Source organism: Vulpes vulpes, chromosome 3 (assembly GCF_048418805.1).
Source record: "Vulpes vulpes isolate BD-2025 chromosome 3, VulVul3, whole genome shotgun sequence".
Taxonomy (NCBI): Eukaryota; Metazoa; Chordata; class Mammalia; order Carnivora; family Canidae; genus Vulpes; species Vulpes vulpes.
The window spans coordinates 146,110,304-146,137,109 of record NC_132782.1 but is presented as its reverse complement, the minus strand read 5'-3'; the positions used below and the strand labels follow the sequence as shown (position 1 = coordinate 146,137,109).

Below are 26,806 nucleotides of genomic sequence, written 5' to 3'. Positions count from 1 at the left end.
TTCATTTAATGAAACCCATTGAATTTTAAAGAAAAATTAAAGATCTAGCACAATTCAATTAAAAAATAGATTCTTACACATTTGTTAATGGAGAGCTGGATGTAAGAAAACTTTTAGCTTAAGGTAAACCAGTGATAGGTACACTTAATCTTGCCTTGGAAAACTATTGTTAGTGTTCACATGTTTTAGATTCTCTACATTCATCCCTGCCTTTAAAATAATGAGATTTGCTTCTTATGATGTTGGCAAAACCAAATGATGGACTGAGAAAAACTTTGACAAATTAAAAACTAACTTAGGCCACTGTTCAGGTTTAAAAAAAAAAATCCATCTCTTATCCACTAAGTTTTGATTTGTACACTTTATATAAATCATCAGTTTCAGCTATTTGACAATGAACAGGTAAAGAAAAATGGAAAATTTTTAAAAGATAAATATAGATATTTTGAAAAGAACCTTAGTTGATAAAGATTCTGTTACCATATGGAAGGTTTTAAAAACTAAAGCTTTTCTCCTTTCCTAGGATGAAGAAATAAAAAGACAGTTTTTTTTTTAATCTAAATCTTTATTAGAAGAAAAAAACAGATTTAAAATGATGAGTAACAACAAATTTCATTAAATATTAAACATTTTAGTTATCAAAGATATTTAGACAATATGTTCCTAATATTTCTGCACAGCAGAAGCACACTGATTATAGAGCTCAGACTGTCATGTGCTCATGTGAGTTTGTTTTTGGCATAAAAGAATCTCTAAAGTCACATTTAAACAAATGTGATCATAGATAAGCTAATAGTAACTTACTGTTGATTCTCAAAGCTTTCACAAATTATCATATCTGACTGACATTCCCTTGGGGTGAATACTTTAATACTGAGTAACAAACTGAATTCATTTTCTTTAAAGTTAGTAGTACTAGTAAAATTACTTAAAATTGAATTAGAAATTATGTTCCTGTTTATATTAGCACAATAAAAGTCAACATTATAAATAAGCTGATTATTTCATATCAAAAGTTAGAAAATGAAATAACATACATAGAACACATCTTGATGATAATAATCATTTAGCGATTCAGTACATGACACCTAGGAGCACCCTTTCCAGGGGTAAAGTTTCCCTTTGTAATTTCTCAAAGTGTCCCTTTCCAAACTGTGTAAAACACTGAGAAATGTAGTCTTATATCTATTTTCAAAGATCTACTATAGAAAAGATTAGATTTTTAAACTCACTTTTAGTAAAAAAACAAAAACAAAAACTAACAAGCATCCTTTCACTTTTTTTTTCTTGCGTGTAGTACACATTCATGAATGTCCACTAGGCGCAAGGGAAATTGTTTATGCTGCAAAACGTACTTTATATAGTGAGGATATCAAACATACTGAAATGACAAGTGGTTTCCAACCAGTGAGCTAAGAGGAAAACAAATGCAAGACGACTTGTTTCAATCACTAAACATTGCAGTTTTTTTTTTTTTAAACAATGTTTGTAAACTTGCCCACAAAAGCTGGGTAATATTAAACAGCCAGTAAGGCACTTTGTCAGAGAGGACGAAGTAGTAAAGGCTGGATGATTGGCAATTTGTTTAATAGGAAACATTCTATACTTAAAGAGAGCAAAGTCTGGAGCAGGCAGTCCTTTTACCAATTTACTGTCAAACAGGAGTGGGGGAAACTTTAAAATTGTCTTTTTGTTTTGTTTTGTTTTTTGTGGACCAATTTTCCCTGCAGAAGTCTTTTAGCTGTAATTTAAAAAATAGATTAGGAGCTATTGATTTAAACTATGAATATATTCACTAGTGTTCTCAAAACATCCAAGCCACTCTATTTAGGACTGAATCACACAACAGAAGACCTTAGTATAAAACTGTACCATGTTATAACAACTCCCTTGCGACTTCCGATGGCTTCACGTGTTACAGTATAAGCTTTGGTATTAAACATGCAAATAAAAGCCAACAAGGTGAATACAGTGTTCCGAACACAAAGCACTTATGAACCAGGCGTTGTGCAGACACAGATGAAGATGAGGTAACGCACCATCAGGACCACCCCAGTTTGCACTTCTTACTGCTTCTTCGCTCGCAGAGTTGGCTCCTTCAGAATCTTCAGCAGAGACTGGCTCATGTAATAGGGCCTTTCCGTAGAGCCATCGTTTCTTTCCAGATCTTCCACTAGGAGGAAGAATGGCACAGAGTAAATATCAAAGCAAAACTGAAAGAGAAGTAACGACGCCATCTGCTGCACACTTGCTTCACAGCAGTTCAAAACTTTTTTTTTTCTTTTTCTCTAAATAGCATAGTTTGGCATCATTATCGTAAACATACCTATCAGAAAACAAGCAGCCCTTGTTATTATGTTAGTACATGCTTCTCAGATGCATAACTGGGGAAATAACTTTTACCTCCTTTTGGAATAGCACACTTAATAAAAAAAAAAAGGTTCATCTGGAATTTCCAAATTCACCTTCAATTTCCTGAAAGGTAGTATGCATTCAATTTGCTTTCTAATTTATTATATTTGTTCAAACTTGCTTGTTTTACCAACAACAACCTAGGTAGCAGTTTTAAAAAGATTTGTAGAATTTTAGTATATTTCAAGTCCTTAAAGTGCAAGTTTTAAAAAATGTTTTGCAATTATTACGTTAATTGCTTTGTAAGATCATGGTTCTATTTTGTCAAAAAAATGCTTATTTTTACTCTCTTCTACCCAAAGAATTAGTGGGAAATACTTTTTCTGCCTAGAAATAGGTCCATAATGTAATTAAAACTTCTATACTTAGAGACTCTTCCTTTAAGTAGTAAAAAAGTTATTTAAAAATATTGAATCAAATAGCATTTCTTTTCCTGATTTTGTACCCATAGATTATATCCTTAAAATATAGCCAGCTATTGAAAGTGCCTCCATAAAGTTCAGTGAACACTTTTACTCCAGTGCAATTTTTGGCTTAATCACCAGACATAATGTTAAACACTTAATATATGGGCCTCATCTGGCCTAAGAATCTAAAAGACAGAAGAAGTTATGAATATTAGAAGTCTCTAAGTTAATCTTTGTCTTAATTTTCTAACTGCTGGAACAGCCAAGAATATAAGGAGAATATGGGCAGTCACTTTCTTGCATGTTGATTTGTATTTTATTCAAGCAACTTTCCAACTGTTATAAAGTTCCCTAGTTCTGATTCTGATACATATAATAATTCACAAGCTGCCCCACACCCAAACATTAGGGAAGGGACACAGGTGTCTATATTTATAAGAAGTTCTCAGAGTGATTCTGATACAAAAAATTAGAATTGTTTTGTTTCATCATTATGTATCATCATTCAACTACTCCTGAAGGGGACGTATTCCCTATTATTTTTTAATACTTAAGAGAGAGGTTACAAGGGTGCTCGGGTGGCTCAGACGGCTAAGCCTCCCACTCTTGATTTCGGTGCAGGTCATGGTCTCAGGGTAGGGAGTTCGAGCTCTGCATCAGGCTCCACACTGGGCATGGAACCTAAAATTCTCTCTCCCTCCTCCCTGCCCCCCCACCCTTTCCCTCTTTCCCTGCCTCTCACACATACACACATAAACTTTTACGCTAAAAAAAAAAGAAAAAGAAAAAGAAAAAAAAAAAAAGTAACTACTAGGTCTTGGTTGTCACCTCTGTATTGTTGAATAGTAACTATCCAGAAAGAAAGATTATCTTCTCTGAATTATACTTCAAGGAGGATGACAGTGAAGGAGGCCATTTGGCACAGTGTGAAACCAAGTGACCCTTTGACCATGACAATCTCAAGAAAATGAGCCAAGAACAAGATGGTGGCCATTATAAAGCCCACTGTTTTGAAAATCTTCCTTATTCGTTGGTTTCTTGCTAGAATATCATAGAGGCAATCTAAATCTAGGTTCCCACACTTAAGATCATTAAATAAGTTTGTTTTTATATTAATTTGTGACACAACGATACATTTCTAACTCTCTTCTTAAATATATGGAGCATATTTAGGTCACAATCTTAGATCAACAACGTTCCTTTGGGTCGATACATAATAATCCTTATACACAAGCTTAGTGTAAACGCCCAAAGGATACTGCTTGATTCAGTGTCCCTTTTGGGGGAACTTTTACACTGTTAGCCAAATCATCCATATGTGCACACGGGATGGACAGGCAAAGTACTTGAATGTCTGACTTATGCTTTGCTCCACCATGCAAAAGACTAAGGCATGACTGCCAGAAACCAGCTTGTTGCTCTGGCCAGCAGGGATGCCATATAAAAATAACTCTCCTGCTACACTCTCAAGGGAAAGACTTCCTAACCCACAGTACACCCCTAATAAAGGTACCACACAAGGTACCCATGGAGTGTCAGTAGTGTATTTCTTCTGGGCAAACTTCTCCTTCCACACTTACAATTGAGCTAAAACACAACCTTTTCTAGATTAAAGGATATAATCACCCTTCTAAAACAAATCCACTCCAATGTTCTGTAAGGTGGGAATAGGAAAATAGGAATTTGTTTCCATTTGGGTTAGAGACAACAGGCATGAATTAGGCAGTCATTTCAGTTTCGTTCAGAATATTTTCACGGTGGCTAGAGATTCATATTGTTGGCAATGATGCGTCTAACTCAGATTCAACTTTGCTATGAATATAATTTCACTAAAACAAAGTGGGTTAGGTTATAAGGTTCCACAGTAATTTTTATCTAGCAATGTTCTCTGTGGAACTTGTATAACATTAACATCTCTGTTTGTTATGGCCTTGAATCATGCTGAAATATAGCTCCTAGGGAAACATTAATACAAGTTTAATCACAGTTGAGAACGCTGTCCACTAGCTTGAGCAGCTGCATAACCAGAGCACCATATTTACAAATTTAGTACCATATGCTGGTTAACTGCATCAATCTTTTTTTTTTTATGGCTAATTGTACATTTATAGTGCTTTCAAAAATTGCCTGAATATCCTTTACAAATACACGTTTATAAAAAGAAAGGCTATCAAAGTGCTGCAATGGGAAACAGCACACTGAGTTATAAAAGTTTTATTTAAAACACTTTTGGCCACAGGCTTTAAAAAATATGTGTGACATTTACACCTTGCTTTTCAGCTGGGAGACTATAGTCTATAAAGTATGAGTTCACAGAGGCTACTATCATCCAATGCCTGTCACCTTAGGTGGTACCAGGTTCTGGCTTTTTAGGAATGAAGCACAGAAATTGCACATTACTCAGAAGCATCATCTTCAAGTTACAAATGATCTAATTTACAAAACTTCTATTTAAAAATGAATGTCATTGGCGCTTTTCTACTCTTTCTGCTTCTGGGGAACTAGTTGCATCTTTTTCAGAGTTCCGTGCAGGGTTGGGGCTATGAAGTACGGTTTTCCTGTGGATCCATCATTTCCTTCCATATCTTCACCTGGGTATGCAGCGGCAAAAGCTGCAAGCAGCAGCAGAATTAAGTGTATTTTTATAAATTGGAGAGTCAAACGGAAAAATCAGAGAAATCAGTGTTAGAAAGTCAAAGATAAGACAAATTATTAACGTTAAGTTGCTGATGCTGGACAAAGTAAGAAACTGCCCTCTGCCAGGAAGCACTGAAAGTTCCTAAATCCCACCAATGCCCAAAGGGGTTTATTTTGATAGTTTAAAGGTCATTAAGATCTTACATGCCATTTCAAAAGTATTATCTCTAAATCTGAGACTGTTCATTTCAGGAAGGTAAAATGCCACATCCTCGCAGATGAAGCCCAATAAAAAGTCAGTGATAAATGGAGAACGATAATTGAATTTCAGGGTTTAAAGTCACTTTTAGCGGTAGTTCACACTCTTAACATTACAGATGAAGAAACGGAGACCCAGGTATGTGAAATGATTCTCCAGAAGTCAAATGCTCTAGGGCAATCAGAAGGAGGTGAGGACCCAGCCTTTCAACACCTAGTGTGGTTCTTTTCCTACTTAACTATAAGGCGTCCTGTCTTAAAGGCATCCTCCGCTTGCACTAGAAAACTAGAGGCAGTGTTTCCCGATGTCGTGTAATCATGAATTTACCTTCCTGCTTTGCCTAGGCTAATAATAAAATGGTGGGGTGTTCCCTGAGCACACACCTATTGGGTGATTCAGGGAAAGCACCAGAAGGATGCTGAGAAGCAAAAAGAAGTTGGCATGGAATTAAATTTCCTAAGGATACAGTTTGCAGCAAATAATATCTATCAATAAGTATACAAGTATAATTTAATTCTATGTTTTCAGTAGTATATTGAAAAAGGTTTTGTTATTCATAGCCTTTATTATGACAAAGGAGAAGACATATACAAAACCATATAGTATAATCATAGATTTCTAAGATAAATCTAAATTATTTTTAATCCTTTTACGGGAGTGGGAATGTTTGGATTATTGACTTTAATTTTTAAGTTAGACCTCATGAAAAAAAAAAAAAAAAGTTAGACCTCACGGTGAGCTTCCTCACAGATAAAATGAAAAGCTAGGGTGGGAATATGACAGACACTGAACATTTTTGTTCTTTCTTCCTTAATAATATTTCTATATTATATATAGTATATCTATATTGTTATTACCCTTGAGGCATTATTGAGGAAGCAGGTATGGATCACATTAATAATCATCTATGACACTACTTTTTTTTCCCCCCTCATACTGGTACCAGAATTCTCATTGCCTTGTAGCATTAAAAAGATGCCACATTTCTATAATGCAGTGTTTGCAAATGGTATTTTTAAAAACACCAGTTGTCTGGCAGCCAACATAATAGGTATAAAATATAATACACACGCACGCGCACGCGCGCACACACACACACACAGTCCCCACACAATCAGAATTTGGCTTCCAGCACCACTTAAGAAGAATGTTTTCCAAAGTAAGATGCTGCCCTAAAGTTTGTTCCCTGCCCAAAAGTTGGGGAGGGAGGGGAAATAGAATTTGGTTTCCCTTGTTCTTTATTTTCGAAGACAAGAGTCTCCAGAAGAAAACTGTTCATATTCAACACACAATGTATTGAATAAAGCTGAAATCACATCTGGTCTTCAAGAAGTTGGCAATTATTAATATATAAGGGTAGAAAACGTTTCTTACTGCTCAAATTTAAAATCCACATGATTTTTCCAAAGCTTCCAAAGACCAATGCTAGTAGCTTCTCTGCATTTCTGAGATAAATCTTGAGTAACACTGTCAGTTACAAAAACAGGGAAACCCCAGAGGGGTCTCCCACTATTGCTATGATTAGATGAAAAAAAAAAAGAGATCTTTGAAAATCTGAGACCACTGTCTCAGGCACTAATCTACATCTGTGCTTCTTCTTCCATCTCACAGCTGAGCTGAAGCTTGTTCATGTGGCATTTTGTAGATGGCTTCTCCTACTAAACCACTGACAGTGGCACTCGAGGATGACTCGAACATTGGGTTGGGTTCCATTTATAGCCAGAGAAAGAGCTAACTAGTATGCAAAGTTCTTTGTCCAGTTATTGAAAATAATTTTTAAATGTTAAAAAAAAAAAAGCCTAATCATTTTCTAGGAGGTTTTCCTTGACTATGTCTCCCTACATTATCATCTCCTCTCCTGCCCTCAGTGTGAAGCTGGTGCTGTGAGTTATGCCAAAAAAAAAAAAAAAAAAAAAAAAAAAAAAAAAAAAAAAACTGTTGTTAATTTTACACAAGTGGATCACTCAGTAATGCCCTGTCACAGAACGTTTGCTTCTCTTAAGAGCAATGTCCGGAGAAATAATCTTTTAGAGAGTATTGCTGTAGGACTAACAATTTGTTCTTTTATCTGCTGAGCCTACTTTCTCTTGGCTGAAGGCAAGGGCCAGATCAAGATCCTAGGGCACCAGGTTCTCCAAGGCTTTTAAGGGGAGATACTAATAGAAAACCTATACATTATGAGTTATACCTGCCCCACAGAGGCACAGCATGTAAGGCAGTGATGAAAGCTCTTAAGAAGTATTTTAACTATTAGGATCAGAATTGATTGGGCTGTTTAATAGACATTCTCCTCGATGAATCTAGTGTGAATTGGTCATATGTGTCTCTGAAACCATTTCCAGCTTGGCTTTATCAGGATCTATAAAGGCTAAGGAGAGTTCCTGAAGAGTTCCTGAAGTCCGGTCTCAAAGCCTAATTTTGTCCTCAATTCTGTTAATGATTGGATTCTGTTGTGCTTTATTTTTATAAATATGAAAATACTAAGAAATTAAAAAAAAAATAGTTTGATGCTAACACCATGCCATGGAGCCTAAGGTTCATTTCAGGAGCCGACTCTCCTGTACTTTGCAAACTGCATTCTCTCACAGCTGTGAAGGTTTAAAGAGCATCTACTAAGCAATGTCTCTTTCCGAATAAACACCATTTGGTAGTTGCAGCCAGGCCGCAGCAAATCCACAAGCCAGCTAAGGACATGAGCCTTAACCTTCTTATCTTTCCGTTACTCTCCAAAGGGGGAAAACACATATACTGAAAACTTACAGAAGCAGATGAAAATTGTATCAATACACATTGCATAGACGCTGAAGAACCCATGTGCAACTAGGTAAGATCCAATAATGACTGTCTGTAAATGAGTAAAGAAAATGAAGATGTCACTTGCTTGTCCAGAAGAACAAAAATGCAGCTTTAAATGAAAGTCATGACGAGAAACTTTAAAGTACCCTATGTCAGAAAAGATTTCAATACAGAGACCAAAAAAATCCAGTGATAACACTTTTGGGCGTTTTGTACTGGGATTTAAGTGTATTCTATTATGCCTACCAAGTATATTCCAGATTTAGAATCCTGTACAACCGAGGCAGTAAAGCCCGAGAGTTAAGAGCACACACTGCCTAGGTTTGAATCCCGTGTCAGGCACTCAACCTCACAGTGCCTCTCACCTCCTATAAAAAAAAAATTATTGGTAGGTGAGGGGAGAATATGAATAATAGTATTTATGCCACACGGAATGAGTGAGTGAATTAACTGCTATAGATACTGCAGGGCTCCTCCCAGCTCCTCTCCAGCTGCTACATCTGTCCCCTAGTTGTTGGGAATGTAGGCCACTGATGACCAAGAGGCTTCCCTCACTAGGCATTACCCTCGTTGCAGGGAACTGCCTTCCCCAAGCCTACACCCCCCAATCCAGGGGGCAATCCCTGGCCAATAGCTGCCTGATGCAGTATACAGAGGCCTAATTCTTCTTTTAGAGCTTCCTGTGAATAGGTCTGAGGCCTCCCCTCTAACTGCAGCTTTCCCCTTTGCCCATGCCTGCCCTCCTCACTTCCTTGTAACAAGGGTATCTCAGGAGAGCACTTCCTAATAAACCTTCCACATGCAATCCTTGGTCTCAGAGGTTGTTTCCAAAGAATCCAACCTAAAGCAGAATAAAGCTCAGCACAAAGTAGGACCAATAACATTAGCTATTATTTTTCTTATTTCTTTTACCTTGCCATCTCTGATAAATCAGTCAATATTACCCAGTTGCTATGAATGAATTGGGTCCTCTCAAAATGCCTATGTTGAAACCTAACCCCCAATATGATGATATCTGGAAGTGAGTTTTGGGGGAGGTAATTAGGACATGGGGGTGGAGCCCTCATCAGTGGGATTAGTGCCCTTATAAGAGGAGACAGGAGAGGGGATATCTCTCTCTACCATGTTAGGATACAGCGAGAGGAGGTGTCCCTTTGCAAACCAGGAAGAGAGCTCTCACCAGGAACTGACTCTGTGGGCACCTTGATCTTGGACTTCTCAGCCTTCAGAACTGTGAGGAATAAATTCTTGTTTAAGCCACCCAATCTAAGATACTTTTGATATAGAAGCCCAAACTAAGACACCAACTCTTACCAGCAATGGTACCCAGTAGTAATTTAAAGATGTTGGTCCTTCTATAATCATTGGCAGTCTTTGTGTGAAGAGTAAGAAGGCCAGCATGCCTACATTAGAAGATAGAACATGTATATTATGTATTTGCAAAGGAATATTGGGGGTTTTTTGTAGCAAAGAAGTTTTTCAAAGTACCTTCCAAACTTATTATGCTTATTATTAGTACTTACCTATACATCCAGCAACTAGAATTTTTCCCAGGATTAGTACAAAGTCTGTAACTTTATCCATAACTGCAACTCTAAGAGTCAGAAAAAAGAAAGTTTAATGCTGTGTTTAGATGGTATTTGTCACTTTAAATTTATGAAAGTAAATAATTCACGAGCTCATTTTGATATGTCTTAACTGGAAATTTTATTTCACCTTTGTTAAATGCAAGAAATGAAGGTAGACCCCAGAAATGAAGTTCTGATTTATTTTTGATGAAATAAACAGAAGATGGCTTTGTGGGGCTATCAGGCACTATTGGTTATGTCAGTCTATATAAAGCCTAAGACACCCCTGAATTTTGAGAATGTTACATTTCTTCTCTGGTTTTGCTCACTCAGACTCTGTCAATTTGGGGTGGGGGAAATGGTTGGCGACATGATGTTTGTATAGAGAATTTTTTGAGCAGAAGGGGTAATGAAAATCAATAAAATGCCAGAGTGTGAAGATGTAGATGGATCATGGAAGCAAGATTCCAAGATACAAAAAGAAACAGTATGAGATAAAAGGTTTAAATTAAATTGAAAGATAATATTCATGTCTAATAAGGCCACAATCAGTTTAAATAACAACATGTGAAATATGTGATGCTCAAGGTTCACCAAATTGTTTTTTTTTTTTTTGCAAATTCAATCTGATTACTTACTTTAAAATATTTCTCATCAGCAGATTGAAAGCATCTCTTGCTGACCTGCAGAAGTTTTTGCCATATATTGCAATCTGAGGAAAACAATTATTATTCTGGAGTCAGTAACAGACTCTAACAAGGCCAACAGACAATTCAATGACAGGAACATGAATTAATTCTCTTATCACCCAGACAACTACTTTCATTCCTCTTTCCAACATTTGGGTATGTGGGAGACTTGGGAACTGTGTAACGTCAATTCTGCATAGCTGTCAGGGGTGTTGACAATAAGGTGTGCCTCAGATGCTAGATGCCTGTAAACTCCATGGGAATTCAGAGGTAGATCTTCTTCTTAAATCTCAGGATATGGCTTCTGTCTTTGAAGTGTTTAGGCTAGGATTCATTGTGAATGGGTTATATGTTGCAGCATTCACATTAAAAGTTATTTTCAGGAATGTTCCCTCTATCCCTTACACTCTGAAGAGTTTTGATCAGGAATGGATGCTGTATTTTGTCAAATGCTTTCTCTACATCTATTGAGAGGATCATATGGTTCTTGTTTTTTCTCTTGTTGATATGATCTATATCACATTGATTGCTTTATGAATGTTGAACCAGCCTTGCATCCCGGGAATAAATCCCACTTGGTCATGGAGGGAACATTCCTCAGCATCTTAAAAGCCATCTACGAAAAGCCCACAGCAAATATTCTCAGTGGGGGAAACACTGGTAGCCTTTCCCCTGAGATCAGGAACATGACAGGGATGTCCACCCTCACAACTGATATTCAACATAGTACAAGAAGTCCTCGCCTCAGCAATCCGGCAACAAAAAGAAATAAAAGGCATTCAAATTGGCAAAGAAGTAGTCAAACTCTTCCTCTTCACAGATGACATGATACTGTACATAAAAAACCCAAAAGACTCCACCCCAAGATTGCTAGAACTCAGACAGCAATTCGGCAGTGTGGCAGGATACAAAAGTCAATGCCCAGAAATCAATGGCATTTCTATACACGAACAATGAGACTGAAGAAAGAGAAATTAAGGAGTCAATCCCATTTACAATTGCACCCAAAAGCATAAGATACCTAGGAATAAACCTAACCAAAGAGGTAAAGGATCTATACTCTAAAAACTACAGAACTCTTCTGAAAGAAACTGAGGAAGACACATAGAGATGGAAAAATATTCCATGCTCAGGGATCGGAAGAATTAATATTGTGAAAATGTCTATGCTACCCAGGGCAATTTACACATTTAATGCAATCCCTATCAAAATATCATGGACTTTCTTCACAGAGTTGGAACAAATAATCTTAAGATTTGTGTGGAATCAGAAAAGACCCTGCATAGCCAGGGGAATATTAAAAAAGAAAACCAGAGCAGAGGGCATCACAATGCCAGATTTCAGGTTGTACTACAAAGCTGTGGTCATCAAGAAAGTGTGGTCCTGGCACAAAAACAGACACATAGATCCATGGAACAGAATAGAGAACCCAGAAGTGGACCCTCAACTCTATGGTCAACTAATATTTGACAAAGCAGGAAAGACTATCTACTGGAAAAAGAACAATCTCTTCAATAAATGTGCTGGGAAAATTGGACAGTCACATGCAGAAGAATGAAACTAGACCATTCCCTACACCAGACACAAACTCAAAATGGATGAAAGATCTAAATGTGAGACAAGAATCCATCAAAATCCTAGAGAACACAGGCAACACCCTTTTTGAACTTGGCCACAGCAACTTCTTGCAAGATACATCTATTAAGACAAGGGGAACAAAAGAAAAAATGAATTATTGGGATTTACACAAGATAAAAAGCTTCTGCACAGCAAAAGAAGCAGTCAACAAACTAAAAGACAACCTACAGAATGGGAGAAGATACTTGCAAATGACGTATCAGATAAAGGGCTAGTTTCCAAGATCTATAAAGAACTTATTAAACTCAACAGCAAAGAAACAATCTAATCATGAAATGGGCAAAAGACATGAACAGAAATCTCATAGAGGAAGACATGGACATGGCCAACAAGCACATGAGAAAATGCTCTGCATCACTTGCCATCAGGGAAATACAAATCAAGACCACAATGAGATCCCACCTCACACCAGTGAGAATGGGGAAAATTAACAAGACAGGAAACCACAAATGTTGGAGAGGATGCGGAGAAAAGGGAACCCTCCTGCACTGTTGGTGGGAATGTGAACTGGTGCAGCCACTCTGGAAAGCTGTGTGGAGGTTCCTCAAAGAGGAATAAAAATAGAGCTACCCTAGGACCCAGAAATTGCACTGCTGGGGATTTACCCCAAAGATAGAGATGCAGTGAAACGCCAGGACACCTGCACCCCGATGTTTATAGCAGCAACATCCACAGTAGCCCAACTGTGGAAGGAGCCTCAGTGTCCATCGACAGATGATGGATAGAGAAGCTGTGGTCTATGTATACAGTGGGATATTGCTCGGCCATTAGAAATGACAAATACCCACCATTTGCTTCAACGTGGATGGAACTGGAGGGTATTATGCTGAGTGAAATAAGTCAATCGGAGAAGGACAAACATTATATGGTCTCATTCATTTGGGGAATATAAAAAATAGTGAAAGGGAATAAAGGGGAAAGGAGAAAAAAAAATGAGTGGGAAATACCAGAAAGGGAGACAGACCATGAGAGACTCCTAACTCTGGGAAATGAATTAGGGGTGGTGGAAGGGGAGGTGGGCGGGGGGTGGGGGTGACTGGGTGATGGGCACTGAGCAGGGGCACTTGATGGGATGAGCACTGGGTGTTATTCTATATGTTGGCAAATTGAACACCAATAAAAAATAAATTTATACAAAAAATCTCCATATTCCCCTTAGGAAATAAGTAAAACTTTCAGTTAGGTCTTGTTGATGCCCACACATTCTCTAAAAATATGTAAATCCCAAAATTAGATATTTTTTCTCAGAGTGAAATATAGACTAAGCTCTTCTCCTACTAAACTATGCCAAAGCCACACAAAATCTTTTCAGTCCAGCACACTTAGAAATTTCTAAGGTAAATAATACCTCCCTCCTTAAAAAGATATTAATGGTAATAATGAAATACAATTAAGATTATTATCTCAACCAGGAAAGCATAGCCCTGAATCATGCATTGGATTCACAAATCCTAATATCGACATGATGATAAATTCAACTGCATGATGTAAAAAGTATTAGAGATGGAAATGTACACATGGTGTTTGGGCTTGCAAAGAAGAAATTTAGTAAATAAAAAGTAATCTACTTACCATAACATAGGCATTTCTGTTAAAATACTTTATCACATTTTCCAAACACCAGAAACAGCATTTCAGGCAGCATTGTAGAAATTTAGATATGTTGTTCTGGGCATCTATGAAAATGAAATATTCAGATCTATTAATGATTTAATTAAAAATTAATTTTAATTTTGATTATGAATAAAAAAAATTGTAAGTAGGCTTTTAAAAAATTTGGTCAAATGTACATGTAAAACTTATGATTTTAACCATTTCAAGTGTACATTTCAATTGTGTACAATACTATGCAATTCAATTCAATCCATTAAGCGCATTCATAATCTTATCCAACCATTATCACTATCCATTTCTAGAACTTTTCATCATCTCAAATAGAAACTCTGTGCCTATTAAACAATAACTCCTCATTCTCCCCTTTTCCTAGCTCCTGGTAACTTCTATTGTACTTTGTATGAATTTCATCTTCTGAATACCTCATATAAGTGGAATGATGCAATATTTATCCTGTTTTGCTTATTTCACTTAAAGTTTTCAAGGTTCATCATTTCATTCCTTTTTAGAGCTGAACAACATTCCATTGCATGTATATATATGCACATTTTGTTTATTCTTTTATCTGGTCATGGAAATTTGGGTTGTTTCTACCTTTTGGCTACTGTGAATAACGCCAGTATGAATACTTGTGTGCAAGCATCTGCTTGAGTCCCTGTATTCAATTCTTTTGAGTATGCATCTATAGAAGTGAAATTGCTGGATCATATGGCAATCCTGTTTTTGACTTTTTGAAGAAGCACCATAATCTTCTCCACAATGATAATAGCATTTTACACTGCCACCAGCAATACACAAAGGTTCTCAATTTATCCTCATCCTATGTACACTTGTTTTTTTTTTCTTTTTTTTAAAATAGAAGCCAGTCTAATGGACATGAAGTGCTACCATTACTACAATTTTGATTGGCAGTTCCTTAATGAATAATACTGAGCATCTTTCCATGTGCTTATTCACCATTTGTGTATCTTCTTTGGAGCAACATATATGCCAATCCTTTGTAGAAAGGACCAAGATGGTGACATAGGAGGCCCCTGAACTTCCCATCTTCCACAGATGCACCTAAAGTACAGCTACACATTGAACAATTTCCTCGGAGAAAAAAAATTAAAAAACAGAAACTAGCTGAATGACTCCTACCACATCAGGCAACTGAGAAAATGACCACAGTGAAATGGATACAAAAGGCCGAGACAAACGAGCTGTAATTATAGTATGGCACAGAACCATACTATAAGAAAGATAACCCCAACTCTCAGCCTCTTCCTGAGGAGTAAAGGGTTTGGATAGTACCTATAGGATTCCAACTTTTAAGGCTCCCGCCTAAGCGACAAGCCCCCAAAACTCTTAGCTCTGACTTCCAATGGAGTTTATAACCACAAGTCTCACAGTAGTATAGAAAACAAAGAAGCTAGTTCTTTTACATGCCAGCACTCACTGTGGCTGACCTCCTCAGGGATTAGCACAGAGAAAGCATGAAATAAGATGTCCATCTTCTAGTCTTTTCCTGGAAGGGGGCAGACTAAATGCTTTACAACCCACTGCCTGAGTGTCTAGATTTTCATTTGCACATGTCTAGGTGCTAGCTGCAGTCCTTCATGGAGTTGTCCAGGGGAGCTAGTGGGCACTTCTACTACTTTCTCCCTCTAGCTTACTCCAGTTTTAAAATAAGACCACTAATTCCTCTTTGGAAGGAGATTTTACACATGCCTACTGCCCTAGCTTTTGCAGCTACTGCCTAAGGGATGGTCCACACCTTCCCTGGCTCTGATGGTAAATGAAGGTTGCACTAAAAAGTCCCACAGGGCTAAAACAAACAACTCAGTTTTTAAGTGGCATAGGAGCACCCTCCTCCAATCCCAGCATGGCTATATACCCTGGCTCAGTGATGAAGGAATAGGCAAATATCCATTTTCCAGTTTCTCTGTAAAAAAGGCTTAACTAAACACTTTCCCAGCTGCTGTCTAAGTGTCTGGTTTCTAATCATCTTGCATACAGGTTCTGACTGTGATCCTTCCCTTTGGAACACTGAGAGGTCTTGGCACATACTCAACTATTGGGGATCATTAAGAATAACTGTGATGGCTAGGATAATTACAAATGCTTGAGAGCCCTAAAGCTTGAGCTGGGCTAATTGATGAAATTCATCTCCCACGTGAGACCAGTCTGTCAAGACTGGGAGAAGTGACTATTTTACCTAATGCAAGGAATCCACCATGCAGTCAAGAAAAAAATGAAGAGGGGAATATGTTTCAAACAAAAACCAAAGTAAATCTCCAGAAACTGATGTTTCAGAAGTAAGTGGTCTACCTGACGGAGTTTGAAATAATGGCTATAAAGATGCTCATCAAGGTCACAGAAGCAATGCATGAACAAAGTGAGAATTTTGACAAAGGGACAGAAAATAAGAAAACATTAAACAGAATTTGTAGAACCAAAGAATAGAACAACAGACTTAAAAAGTACAATAGAGGGTTTTAATCAAGCAAAGGAAAGGATCAAGCAGAGGAAAGGATCAACAAACTCAAAGACAGGGCAGTAGAATCCATCCAATTAGAGAAGTAAAAAGGAAAAAGAATTGAAAGAGTGATGGATTTATTGAGCACCATCAAGCAGAGCAAAATGGAGGTCCCAGGAGAAGAGAGAGAGAAAGGGATACTAAGTTTAATTGAAGAAATAATGGCTGAAAACCTCCCTAATCTGGAAAAACAGACACATTTAGATCCAGAAAGTCTAAAGAATTCATACTGAAACACATACAATTAAATTTTCAAAAGTCTAAAGGCAGTTAAAGGCAACAGAAGAGTGGCTTTTTACCTTTTTCAGGGTAAAAAAAAAGTCACAGAAAAGTGACTTTTCTGCAGAAATGTGTAGGCCAGAATAGAGTATAATGACATATTCAAAGTGATGAAAGAAAAAAATTGCCAAGCAAGTAACTCTATGTGGCAAAATTGTCTTTAGAATTGAGGGATAAAGTTTTCCAGACAAAAGGTAAAAGAGTTCATCATCACTAGATCAGCCTTACAAGAAATGTTAAAGGGAGCTTCTAAAGCTGAAACAAAAGGGTGCTAATTAGTAACATTAAAATATGTGAAAGTATGAATTTCACTAGTAAAAAAGTAAATATATAGTTAAATTCGGAATAATGGTGGCAGGTAAATCACAACTCTAGTATAAAGATGAAAATACAACATATTAAAGGTAACTATAAAATCGAACTTCAATTTAAAAAAGGATCAGAGCATGGGGAAGTCAGACCAAAGTGCAGTTGGGTCATGGAAGAGAAAATGGATATTAGTAGAAAAAGTGGTGAACTCCACTTAAGGTTGGTAGTTTAATTAATAATGTCACAATATTAATTTCTTGGTTTTCACACAAATACCATGGTTTCATGAGATATTAAAGGGAAACAGAGAAGAGAGCAAAGGAACTCTATATTTGCAACTCTTTTGTATATCTAAAAGTATCACAAAACAAAAAAGCTTATTTAAAAAAAAGTGAAAGGAGAGGAGCTAAAGGAAGAAAGAAAATGGAATATAATCAACTCATTTTCTGTCCATTTTTCAGAAAGGCAAAAGCACACAGCAGTAAGAACTCTGGTTTATTCTGGAGTCACCACTTTATCATGACCTGACAAAAGCGTTTCCAAACCTCAATTCCTCTATTATTATAAAATAATAATACTTACCCTCAAAGATTCTCATGAGTTTTAAATGAAAAACAGAATGTAAAGTGCTTAAAGCAGTGACTGCCAACTGCTACACTTGTATTCATTTATAGTGTTGCAATTTATCTTTAAAATTGACTTTCCAGAAAAAAATAAAAATAACTACAATAATTTGTTAATAGATACAAAATATAAAAAAGTGTGAATTGTTTCATCAAAAACATTGTTAACATGAATGTGGGGAAAGTGTAAAAATGTAGAGCTTTTGTACACATTTGAAATTAAATTATGAGCTTAAAATAGACTGATAAAACTATAACATATTTTATGTAAGATATAAAACAGCCAGGAAACAATGAGCAAAATGGCAAACTAACTCTATATTGATAATGTAAATGAACTAAATTCTCCAACCAAAAGACAGAGTGGCTGAGTGACTTTAAAAGAAAACCTCAACTATAAGCTACCTACAAGAGTCTCACTTCACCTTTTAAAAACACATATAGAATGAAAGTGAAGGATTGGAAAAAGATTTTTCATGCAAATGAAAACCAAATAAAAGTGGGAATAGTTATATCAGACAAGATAGACTAAGTCAAAAACTGTAACATGAAGGTCCTTATACAATCATAAAGGGATCTATTCACCAAAGGAATTTAAAAATTGTAAATATTTATGTACCCAACATTGGAATACCTAAATATATAAAGAAAATATAAACAGATATGAAAGGAGAAATACATAACAATAGTAGAGGACTTAAATACCCCACTTTCAACAATAGATCATCCAGATAGAAGATCAAAAAGTAAGATTGGACTTAAACTATACATTGATCTAACAGATTGGACATTTACAATACAGTCCATCCAAACATAGAAGAAATACACATTCTTCTAAAGTGTCATATTATGGAACACTGTCTCGGATAGATCATATGCTAGATCACAAAACAGGTCTTAATAAAAGTAAGAAGACTGAAATCATATCAAGCATCTTTTCCAACCACAACGGTATGAAACTAGAAGTCAATTACAAGAAGAAAAGTGGAAAATTCACCAGTGTGTGGAGATCAAACAACATGCTATTGGACAACCAGTGAGCTAAAGAGGAAATCAAAAAGGAAATCAAAGAGTATCTTGAGACAAAACTGGAAACACAACATGCCAACATATGAAATGCAGCAAAGTATATCTAAGAAGGAATTTCATAACAATGAACACCTACATTAAGAAAAACAAAAGAGGGCAGCCCCGGTGGCTCAGCAGTTTAGCCCCACCTTCAGTCCAGGGCATGATCCGGGAGACCCGGGATCGAGTCCCACGTCAGGCTCCTTGCATGGAGCCTGCCTCTCCCTCTGCCTGTGTCTCTGCCTCTGTGTCTCATGAATAAATAAATAAAATCTTAAAAAAAAGAAAAACAAAATATCTCAATTTAACTTTACACCTTAAGGAAGTAGAAAAAGAAGAACAGACGAAGCACAAAATTAGTATAAGGAAAGAAATGGCAAATATCAGAGTGGAAATGGATGAAATAGAGATTAAGAAGACCATAGGAAAGATCAGTGGAAATAACAGTTGGTTTTTTGAAAAAACAAAATTGACAAGTCTTAGCTAGACTAAATATAGAAATGAAAGAGGAGACATTACAATCAATACCACAGAAGTACAAAGGATCATAAGAGACTACTATGAACAATTGTACACAAATCAGATAACCTGGAAGAAATGGATAAATTCCTATAGATACACAACCTACCAAGACTGAATTATGACGAAATAGAAAATCCATAAAGATTACTAGTAAGGATTTTGAATCAATAATAAAAAGCTTCTCAACAAACAAAAGGCCATAGCCAGATGGCTTTACTGGTAAATTCTACCAAACATTTAAAGAATTAATATCAATCCTTCTCAAACTTTTCCAAAAACAGAAGAGGAGAAACATTTTCAAATTCATTTTACAAGGCCAACATCACCCTGATAACCAAAGACAAGGACACTACACAAAGAGAATATTATAGGCCAATATCCCTAATGAACATAAATGTAAAATCCTCAACAAAATATCAGCAAACTGAATTCAGCAGTACACTAAAAGGATTATATACCAAGATCAAGTGGATTTATCCAAGAGATGCAAGGATGGCTCAATATATGCAAATCAATAAATATGATGCACCACATTAACAAAATGAAGGATAAAAATCATGATCATCCTGGTAGATGAAGAAAATTCACTTGACAAAACCCAGCCTCCTTTCATGATAAAAAAAAAAAAAAACTCAATAAATTGGTTATAGAAGGCCTCAACATAAGAAAAGCCATATATGGAAAGACCCTGGCTAACATACTCAATGGTAAAAAGCTGAAAGCTTTTCCTCTAAAATCAGAAACAAGCCAATGATGTCCACTCTTGCCATTTTTATTCAACATAGTACTAGAAGTCCTAGTCTTAACAATTGGGCAAGAAAAATAAAAGGATTAAAATTAGAAAAGAAAAAGTAAAATTGTCTTTGCAGATCACATTATTTATAGAAAGCCCTACAGTCCACCAAAAAAAAACAAAAACAAAAACAAAAAAATCTCTATTAGAACCAATAAATGAATTTAGTGAAGTTGCAGGAAAGAAAATCAATATACAAACTCAGCTGCATTTCTATATAGTAACAACTGACTATTGAAAACAGAAGTTAAGAAGACAACCCCAGGGAAGCCTGGGTGGCTTAGCAGTTTAGTGATGCCTTCAGCCCAGGGCCTGATCCTGGAGACCCAGGATTGAGTCCCGCATCAGTCTCCCCACATGGAGCCTGCTTCTCCCTCTGCCTGTGTCTCTGCCACTCTGTCTCTCATTAATCAATCAATCAAATCAATCTCAAAAAAAAAAGAAAGAAAAAAAGGAAGACAACCCCATTTACAACTGCATCAAAAACGAGAAAATACCTAGAAACAGAATTAACTAAGGTGGAGAACTACTTGTGCATTGAAAACTGTAAGCTATTGATTAAATAAAGACAAATAAAAGAAAAATACTCTATGATCATGGGTTGGAAAAATTAATGTTGTTAAATGTCCATAATACCCAAAGCATCTGCAAAATCAGTGCAATTCCTATCAAAATTCCAATGGCATTTTTCATAGAAATAGAAAAAGTAGTCCTAAAATCTGTTTGGACCCACAAAAGACTCTGAATAGCCAAAGTAATTGTGAAAGAAGAACAAAGCTGAAGGTATTACATTTCCTGATTTCAAATTATAAGGCAACAGTAATCAAAATATAATAGCATTGATAAAGAAATAGACACATAGAAAAAAAGAAATAGACACATAGATAAATGGAACAGAATCAAGAAGCCAATAATACACCCTTGTATATATGGTCAATTAATTTTCAAAATAGGAGTCAAGAATATATAATAGATAAAGGTTAGTTTCTTCAACTCAATGATTCTAAGAAAACAATGTCCACATGCAAAAGAATAAAATTGGATCCCTATCTTATATCACACAAAACAACTCAAAATGATTAAAAGATTTGAATGGAGACCTGAAACCATAAAACTCTAGAAGAAAACATGGGGGTAAGCTCTTTGGCATTGGTCTTGGCAATGATTGTTTGGATTTGATGCCAAAAGCAAGGGCAATGAAAGGAAAATAAACAAGTGAGACTGCATCAAACTATAAAGCTCCTGCACAGCAAAGAAAACCATCAACAAAATGAAGAGGTGACCTATGGGATGGAAGAAAATATTTGCAAACCATATATGTGATAATGAGTGAATATCCAAAATATATAAGGAACTCCTAGAACTCAATAGCAAAAACACTAATAACCCAATTTTAAAAATAGGCAAAGGACCTGCAGACCTTTTTTTTCCAAAAAAGATATACAGATGGCCCATAAGTACAGCAAATGGTGCTTGACATTACTACTTATCAGAGAAATGCAAATCAAAACCACAATGAGGTAGAGGAGACAAAAGATAAGGATGTGGAGGTGAAGATGTGGAGAAAAGGGAACTCTTGTATACCATCGGCGGGATGTACACTGGTGCATCCACTGTGGAAAACAGCATGGAAGTTCCTCAAAAAATTAAAAACAGAACTGCCATTTGATTCAGCAATTCCACTTCTGTGTTTATATCCAAAGAAAATGAAATTACTCTCTCAAAGACATATCTGTACTCCTGTGTTCACTGTAGCATCATTTATAATATCAAAAGTATGAAAACATCATGCACTCAAGTGGATCAATGGATAAAGAAAATGCGGTACAGATACACAATGGAACATTATTCAGCTTTTAAAAAGAAGGAAACCCTGCTTTTGCAACAACACAGATGAACTTGAAGGGTATGATGCTAAGAGAAATAAGCCAAACAGAGAAAAGCAAATAAACATGATATGATACTCCTATGTAGAATCTTTAAAAAATATTGAATAGAGAGCAGAGTGGTGGTCGCTACAGGCTGGGGGGTGGGGGAAATAGGGAAAGCCTGGTAAAAAATAAAAGTATAAACTTTAAGTTATAAGATGAATAACACCTTTGGATCCAATGTATAACGTAGTGAATATAGTTGATGCTACTATGCTGTATAATTTAAACTTGCTTGTAGAGAACTTAAGCACTCTCGTGGAAGGAAGAAAGGGAAGGGGGGACAAAGGGGGGGAAAGAAAAAAGAAAAATATGTGAGATAATGAACAAAATAAAGTACAAAGTAGAGCCTGTAAACTATACATGTTATGTGTAAGAATTTATGCTGATGACACCCACATTTATATTTTAAGCCTGACTCATCCTGAGCTCCAGACTTGAAACTGCCCGACGTCTCCACCACGCTCCTCAATATGAACACACCAGAAACGGTTTTTCATCTCTTCTTTGAAATTTTCTTCTTCTAGTTTCTACATCTTAGCACTACACACTTTCTCTCTCTTTCCTTCACACCACTGCTCCTCTTCCCCTCCACCCCTCTCCTGCCCCGTATCTCATCTCTCACAGCAAGTCCTGTTGGCTTCTCTTTCCAAACATATCCCTAAATCCAGCCACTTCCATCCTGGTTACCCTAATCCAGCTTGCACTCGTCATCGTGTTTCCCTCAACTCCTTGCCCCACCCATTCTCTTCCTGACAGAAGTCAGGAAGCCTGAGAAGAGATGACTTCTGGAGTCTTACCTTTAAGACGGCGGTCCAAGTACTCTAGGACTATTTTAAACATTTGAATTAATGCAAGAAGTAAAGATCCAAATGCGAGGGACCCTGTGTGATATCTGGGCAAAGACAAAATGAGAATCAAAGTTAAAAGATCTTTACTATAACGAAAAGGATGCTACAATTTTAATAGGTAAAAAGGGTCTCCAGAAAGACGGGAAAGAATTTCTTATGCTTTCTTATTCAGGTTGATAAAGGTCCTCATAGAGGATTTTAAATGATTCACATCTCTTTTGCCCTTCATCTACAAAAATGATACCAATAGCCTTTCATCATAAAATACAACGTTTGAGCTAAGCAAGAGAGAGACAGAGCCACGTTAATTCTTAATTTTTATTGTGGTGCCCTCCTCTACTACTTCTCTTCAGTTAGAGAAGGCTTTTAGAAGGATATTGGCCCGGGCAGGGATTGTAAAAGCTGTGGCTCTAGAAGCAGACAGAGCCCATGGACATCCATGAATCTTAAATCATACCTCTGACCTCATTTGTAACTTCGCCACGTGAATCATGAAGGCATACGATTGAATCATAAGCACACTAAACCTAACTGGGTACATAGAGGTACGATTCAACGTGGAACTTACCTTATGGCTCGTCCAAATGCAGTAAAAAGTGGATATGGTGGGATGTCATCGGGTTTTCTGAAGGCCCAGTAATAAGAAGCAAAGGCACCAGCAAGGGCACACTGACCCAGTGCAATGACAAAGTTTATAAGCCAGAAAAAGACAAATAGATTGAACATCTGGAAAGTAGGGACGTACTGATGGTACAGGCTCTTTCCACCATAGAAAGCAAAGTTACACTGAGCCTTAGGGCAAGCTTTGGCAATTTCAGTCGTATTAAAAATCTGTACTCAGGAAAAAAAAAAAAAAGACAATAGAGTTAATATGAAGTGCCATTCCAAGATAACACCTTCCCTGACTTCTCTCCTTGTGTAGCCCCAATTGCATGTCCTCCTTTTCTCCCATTAGCTTCTGCTGTTAGTCCTAGGTTTTTTTTTTTTTTTTTTTTTTTTTTTAGGATTTTATTTATTTGAGAGAGAGAGAGCATGAGTGCAATTAAGGGGAAGGGCAGAGGGAGAGGGAAGCAGACTCCCCACACAGAGCAGAGAGCCCAACTCAGGGCTTGATCCCAGGACCCTAGGATCAGGGTCTCAGCCGAAATCAAGAGTTAGCCACTTAACCAACTGAGCCACCCAGGCGTCCCTGTTATTCCTATTCTTCTATCCCACCACTTTATATCATTCCTTAATGAGCTCTAAAAAGTATCTCATTTTCCATCATATGTTCACCACTCTGCACCCACTAAAATTTCACATTTACTAGTGTTGTTGTTGACCACCCCTGCTTCTTGGGCATGTGACAGGAACAGATGAACTCGGGAAATAGTGGTTTCTCTTCATTCTGCCCACCATTTTCAGTGCTCTACTGCTAACACTGGACCCGCCCTTCCCTTCTCAACAGTGATCCCCATTAATGTCTCTATTTCAAAATGATTTTTACAACTGCTAGGTGAAATGTAGTAGAGTTCTATATTGAAATAAGTAAGAGAGAGAAAGAGAGAGAGAGAGAGAGAGAGTCTTTGACTTACCTCTGGGTTACAGGTTGTATTTTCATGTTTGCATTTCCCTTCTGGGGCTATGACTTTGTATATAGGTACCCCTGACGTAGCCAAGTAACTGGGGTAACCTATTAAGGATAAACTATTTGCTGGTATATTGAAAGTAGACAGACAAAAAAATAATGCAAATAACTCAAAAGTCCACGGAGAGATAACTTCAAAAAACTTCTAACCTTTTAATAATTTATACATTTTTTTTTTCAGACCTGGAATAACACAACATGAGTCAGCTGCACTGAGTAGCCCCTTCACAATAAAATACAAAGGAATTTTCTTAGGTTATTGCCAAGAAGAATTACCATATGTGAAGACAAAATAAAACACAATCTACCACATGGCCTATCTGGTGGTGAGGGGGGGGGGGGGGGGGATTCAATCAGTAGATAAACTTTTTTAGAGCTCAGCAAAAAAAAAAAAAAAAACCAGAAAAATAAAAAACCTTAAGGATGTTCCTAGTCTTCTCAGGATGGGAAGCACTAGACACAAACTCCTGGTTCTTGAATAATAGAATGAACCTGAGGTTTAAAGATGTCAATTACCAAAGGATACATTGCTATCACTGCCCAGTAGGCAATACAGATGGAGATGAAAGTGAAAGTTAAAATTGGATAAATTAATGTAGTAGGGATGTATCCAATGGCTCTGAAATAAAGCAAATATTTGAAATTCAAAATGATTCAGAGATATAACTTCTTAATTAAATCTTTATCTGTTAAACTAAATTTTTAAATTGGCTTTTAAATTTTACTTATGTGTTATTTTCAGGAAAAAAACCATACAGAAACTTGGGAGGAACTTTGGGGGAACTTCTGACGGGAATCACATATAAACATTAAAAGAAGGCCTCTAATTTACTAAAAACAACACAAGTAAAATTTAATAGCCAATTTAAAAATTTAAAATTCTTTAAGAATATGCTAGAATGATCAGCAAAAAAGAGCCAGTGGTAATTACCACCATTCTTAGAATGAATTCAGTCTAAAGCTTATTTCTCATACCAATTAATTCCAGCTCTTAGTTGCCCTTGAAAAAAATGATCAACCTGTCACAGTTGTATTGGCCCTTTACACACGCGTGCGCGCACGCACACGCAGAGGTGTAACAGTGGGGCAAGTTACAGTGAATTGCACAACATCATATTAGTTAAGAAAAAACCCCAGCAAATCAGTAGTTTCCAGTGACTAATGATAGGGCTGCAGTTACAGGAAGGCGAGAGAGAGTTTAACACACTGCTTGTTAACTATTTAAACCATTGGATTCAAGTGGCACTGTTATTATTATGGAAGACAATTTTGTTAGAATAATCCTTACAGACTACTTAAAATAATGTGGTCTTTGATCATTAAGAACTTAGTTTTTAATCATTCTAAATAGAATGCATGGTCTGTTGGCTTATAATCGTTCTTTTCATATTTCTTCCATCCATTATTCAAAAGCTTAAAGTATTATCCTCAAGTGACCTTTTGGAATAGTTTAGAAACTAGGAGGTGTCATTACCTCCTAGCATGAGTTTTAGTGTTTATTTTATAGCATTTTTTAAACGAAAATGGCTCCAGGTATAACGTGTTCCGAATTAAGAGCCATAGTCTGGTGCTCCTAGGATCAATTATTCTATTAGCAAATTTTGTCACTCTAATTGGCTTTATAGAATTATGATGATTTGAAGTTTTGCAAATGATCTCAACCATCAATATTGTAGGATTCAGTATGGGAATAATACAATATATAATACAAGGTACTTTTATATAGCACTTTATCACTTACTTTCACATGTTATTCTGACATACGTTTGGTGTTTTAAAAAAGTGCTAATACATGGACTACACAGGTTTGAGCCTTATTTCATCCTATGATAATTGAGGTTTGGGAACACTGAGGGATTTGTCAGCATGACCTTTCTAATAAGTGGCAAAGTCTGAACTTCAGTCTTCTTGAATGGAAAGCAGATTTCTCTAACAAGTCTTAAGGGGGAAGTCTCTGGACATGTACACAATAGGCAGTGACTGATGTACATTATGTGAGTTTCTCCATCAGGGCCTTACTTGCTCCCTTCCTTCAGCAGGGTAATGGAGATGCGGATTCGTTCCCTGAGGAAGATCAGCATGAGGATGATAAACACTTCAAGAATGCAGAGTATTATCACTTTAAACAGGAAAAAAAGAATTAGTGTGTGATATACAAATCAACCCCAAAACACAATCTTTCTCTGCAAAAGTTGAGGGCTGAGTCTCATGGTTATTTCTGCCAATTCTGACACTCCACAATTTGGGCAGTGCAACCTCTCCAAAAGT

General features: G+C 36.6%; 1 protein-coding gene across 5 annotated transcripts in view; it reads right to left on the bottom strand.

Moving 5' to 3' along the window:
- Window positions 1–544: 544 nt before the first annotated feature.
- SLC44A5 (solute carrier family 44 member 5) overlaps window positions 545–26,806 on the bottom strand; it is a 375,730-nt gene continuing 349,468 nt past the window's right edge. For all 5 annotated transcript variants that reach the window (XM_072754861.1, XM_072754860.1, XM_072754863.1 and 2 more), the window contains 11 exons: window positions 26,558–26,657; window positions 25,065–25,157; window positions 24,486–24,573; window positions 23,480–23,742; window positions 22,861–22,955; window positions 13,979–14,082; window positions 10,718–10,791; window positions 10,035–10,105; window positions 9,826–9,914; window positions 8,476–8,560; window positions 545–2,173 (listed from right to left, as the gene is read on the bottom strand). In XM_072754861.1, coding sequence (XP_072610962.1) covers window positions 2,067–2,173; window positions 8,476–8,560; window positions 9,826–9,914; window positions 10,035–10,105; window positions 10,718–10,791; window positions 13,979–14,082; window positions 22,861–22,955; window positions 23,480–23,742; window positions 24,486–24,573; window positions 25,065–25,157; window positions 26,558–26,657 — 1,169 coding nt within the window. In that variant the 3' untranslated portion in view covers window positions 545–2,066. The remainder of the gene's footprint in view (window positions 2,174–8,475; window positions 8,561–9,825; window positions 9,915–10,034; window positions 10,106–10,717; window positions 10,792–13,978; window positions 14,083–22,860; window positions 22,956–23,479; window positions 23,743–24,485; window positions 24,574–25,064; window positions 25,158–26,557; window positions 26,658–26,806) is intronic.